We start from the raw sequence: 4,304 nt of genomic DNA, 5'->3' as shown, positions 1-4,304 counted from the left end.
ATAATTTCTTTAGACCCCATATAAAATATAAATTAATAATTCCCTATATATAGCATATTACATGAATGATTTATGAAGTTTTCTTGAAAAATGACTCAATTGTCTTTTGTTTTTTGTTGAAATCAATTTACCCTTGAATCTCGTCTCTAATTTTCCTTAGCATGGTAAGAACTTCTGGTGTTGTTTTCTCATAGCTCAACAAGAAATTGTTCAATGTGATTGCCGCTTTAATAGCTTCGTTTAGCGAAGGGGGCTCCATTGTAGAACTTTCATCATCTTCTTCATGATATCATCTTTATTAATTCCAATAACGCTTTCAATAATTTCTTCATCAGTCAACAACTGTGCAACTACATTTTCTTCTGGGTGAGTCAGAACATCTTCGACATCCATTGCATTGCGGTAACCCAACTCTTTGATCAATAATTAAGTGGAAGCTTGAAAAATGGTTGTAAACTAAGTATTCTACTATAAATTAATAAAATATTAATTAATATATAAATTAATTATTATTAATTTATCGATTAATTAATAACTCTTTTAATTAATAAATTTTGGTGGTCCCAAGTGTATTATTTTATAGAGTTTTTCCTGTATATTGGAATCCAAGTTCCAGTGGGCATAAAATTAGGTCCCGTTGAATGTTTTGTAGTACACTAAGATCATAAACATACATGCTATCAAACGACCTAAATTAAACTCAGATAAAAGTGTTTAGTACCAATTGTATATTAAGAGTTGTATTACCACTAGCCCTTTTTATTATATCAGTTTTTGTTCTAGTGAACTCAAAGCAAGGATCATTAACACTGGGGAATAAAACAATTGCACTTTGAAAACTGAAAGCTTATGATCTGACCAAGAAGAAGATAGTTGGCTAATGTTTCCACCGTCTTAACAGTTGTTAATTATAAGATTCTCACTACAGAGAGGTTTACTTTTTTTTTTTGTTAGACGTGGAAAACTTTGTCCCGAATGTTTATTTATTTATTTAAATTCTCTCTCCGTCCCATTAAAAATGTCTACTTTCAAAATTTATTTGTCAATTTTCAAGTTTACTCTTAAACACACACAACTAGCATTAAGAAACAATATTGATGGACCCAATTTCCAATAACATTATTGTCATTTTGTAAGCAATAAAAGTAATAATTCAATCTTCCTTGAACCTTGTATTTTTCAAACCATGACATTTAAACAGGGACGAATGGAGTAGTTATTAATTACCAGAGATGACAAACAAACTTGATGGGCAAACCCAAATCCCAAAACATTTGGACGCTATTTAGGTGTGATGCGGATATCCCAAAACAGAGCTCGAGCTCGAGCTCGGCTCGTTTCGAGCTCTATTTTCAAAACTCGAGCTAGGCTCGTTAATAGATTTAGAAGCTCGAGCTCGGCTCGTTTACTATTTATCAATTATTTTTTATATAATTCTAATTATTTTATAAATTTTTCTATTAAAATTCTATGTATAAAAGAATATGTATTATTTAGTTATTTTTATTTATTTTTTTCATTACATTATATTTATTAATTAAGAATTATCAAATATATATTTTAAAAAAATTATATAAATGGTAGGCTCGTTTAGGCTCGCGAGCTGGCTCGATCTCGATAAGTAAAGCTCGGGCTCGTTTATTAAACGAGCTTATTTTTAGGCTTGAGCTCGGGCTCGGTCTCAATAAAGCTCAGATCGAACGAGCTTTTTAACGAGCCGATCTCGAGTAGCTCACGAGCAGCTCGGCTCATTTGCACCCCTAGATATACGATTAGTTAATATTGTCACGGGTATGGCACGTGTGTGTAATAGATGATATCTGGCCAATTACAAACATACACAACAATTAAACCGAAACTATACCCATAAACATTTTACTTTTGTGTTTATTTCCTTGTTTAGTAGAGTAATCTACTAGTAGAGTAATCTACTAATTCATTAGTTTCTAGATTTCTAATTTATTTGAGTAAAAAGTTATATAAAAATTAAAATAGTAAGTAAATGTGAACAAATATCTCACCGGGTAATATTTAACAAACTAACGGGTAATTACCAGACAAATACTTAATGGGTATGACACGATTTTACAATCAGTAATGAGACTAAGATTCGTCCAACTTCGTCTCGTGATCTCGTCTATATACATGTATATGCATTTACCATTATCCATTATGAATTTATGAACATGTTTTGGCCAAATGTGGACTATATTTGAACAATGATGACATGATGTACCAAATATGAGTATGTCGTATTAATGTTCAGTATATCAAGATATATATACAATAATATAACTGTCAAATACAGCTGTAACAATAAACTATACATGTATATATGATTTTATAACAGTATTTCAATTTTAATTCCACTCAAAACTTTTTTATTCTCTATTTTAAAAATCTTTATACAATTTTATTTTTATTTTAACTTTTTGTAACAATGGTCCCTAATTACTATCACCACCTTTTAACCTATAGCCATAATATCCTCCGTCCAATTTACACAAACCTCCAAACTCCATGCAAAATGTTATCATCATATATCCATTCAAACCCACACACTAACACTCACCCTTAACTCCAACCCAATGGCAGCCACAACACCTTCCTTCACCTTCTCCGCCACCAAACTCCGCCGCGTCTCCGCCTCGTCCTCCTACTCCTCCTCTCTCTGCCCCACCACCGCCCTCCGCACCTTCCCCTCCATCAAATTCCACAAAATAACCGCCACAATCTCGGTCGGGGACAAGCTCCCGGAAGCCACATTATCCTACTTTGACTCCGAAGGCGAACTCCAAACCGCCACCATTTCCGACCTCACCAAATCCAAGAAAACCATTTTATTCGCTGTCCCAGGCGCTTTCACGCCCACGTGCTCCCAGAAACACCTCCCTGGATTTGTGGACAAATCCAGGGAGCTGAAAGCGAAGGGAGTGAATACAATCGCGTGCATTTCTGTTAATGACGCGTTTGTATTGAAGGCGTGGAAGGCGGACTTGAAAATTGGGGATGAGGTGTTGTTGTTGAGTGATGGGAATGGGGATTTCACCAAGGCGATTGGGTGCGAGTTGGATTTAAGCGATAATCCGATTGGGCTCGGGGTTCGGTCAAGACGGTATGCTATGCTTGTGGAAGATGGAGTTGTGAAGGTTTTGAATCTTGAAGAAGGGGGGGCTTTTACTTCTAGTAGTGCAGAGGATTTGCTTGCTGTCCTTTAGAATGTTTTCATAACTCATAAGTGTTGCACTAGCTAGTGCATTGATTGATGACTTGTAGTTCATGTGTGAAACTTATACATTGTTATGGTTTTTGCAATCTATGTGAATTTTGGTTCATGTGTTTGGATGAGAATTTTTTTGGTTTTGTGTGAAATGTATTATTTTATTACTCACGATCAAAGTGCCTTAATTTAAAAAACACAAAGTTTAAGGTAGATTAAATTATTGTTTTCTTTGCTAACCAATTGACAATAATGCCCTTGAAAATTGAGTCCATCAATATTGTTTATTAATGTTAGTTTTGTGTGTTTACGGGTAAACTTGGAAATTGACTACTAAATTTTAAAAGTGAACATTTGTAATGAGACAAATAAAAAAGAAAATGTGGAAACTTTTAATGAAACGGAGGAAGTATTTTTCTTTCAAAAATCGAAAAAAAAATGATTATAATAAAAAGGGAAAACTATTCCTCTCAAAAATCCACTCACTAGAGTTATAAGAGCATATGAGTCTTTTCACATTGTCACTTTTTTTTCCATTTTACTTCGCATGTCATAACAGTTTTCTCTGTTTTTCCTCGTTATCTCCTAAAAATCACAGCGTCATCCCATTTATTTCCAAAGGGATTCTCATCTTGTCCCTTTCTTTCCTAGCCATTTTCCGGCTCTACTACGTATCCACTTCTTGTGCTCTGATGGAGTTACCGACTGTTTATCGGTCATAATGCAAGTTGAAACGACAAGATACTCGTTAGAGGGTCACACGCTTGAAGCCTTGTGGATATTCAGACGCTTAAGTCAAGGGGGGGGGGGGGGGGGTTGACATTGTCAGGGGTTCTATTTATAGGAGGTTGTTGGGTTGAGACTTTTGACTTTAATGGGCTTATCTTGAATTAGGCTTGTCTTGTTGAGTTGGTCCACTACGAGAATACCTCATGATTAACTATTTGATATATATAATTGTACAAATAACATATATTTTAAGGAAAATTCTTAAAACAGTCATATCAGATGTTGGATCCGACGAAAGCAAGAACTGATCTGACAAATTACTACATCCTATCAGAAATCGACACGTATTCAAATT

General features: G+C 34.5%; 1 protein-coding gene across 1 annotated transcript; it reads left to right on the top strand.

Annotated features, from left to right (window-relative positions):
- Positions 1-2,452: 2,452 nt before the first annotated feature.
- LOC143605597 (peroxiredoxin-2E-1, chloroplastic-like) lies at positions 2,453-3,335 on the top strand. The gene has a single exon (XM_077081655.1). It carries the CDS (start codon positions 2,589-2,591, stop codon positions 3,216-3,218), a length of 630 nt encoding a protein of 209 aa, XP_076937770.1. The 5' UTR covers positions 2,453-2,588; the 3' UTR covers positions 3,219-3,335.
- Positions 3,336-4,304: the final 969 nt, after the last annotated feature.

Source organism: Bidens hawaiensis, unplaced genomic scaffold (assembly GCF_021521415.1).
Source record: "Bidens hawaiensis isolate Kalapana, Puna unplaced genomic scaffold, B.hawaiensis_p1.1 tig00002123_1, whole genome shotgun sequence".
In the NCBI taxonomy this organism is placed as follows: Eukaryota; Viridiplantae; Streptophyta; class Magnoliopsida; order Asterales; family Asteraceae; genus Bidens; species Bidens hawaiensis.
The sequence above is the reverse complement of the archived record's forward strand: the minus strand, read 5'-3'. Positions and strand labels throughout refer to the sequence as shown.

Coding starts and splice junctions, on each gene's coding strand:
- LOC143605597 (XM_077081655.1), top strand. CDS start 2,589: ATGGCAGCCACAACACCTTCCTTCACCTTCTCCGCCACCAAACTCCGC.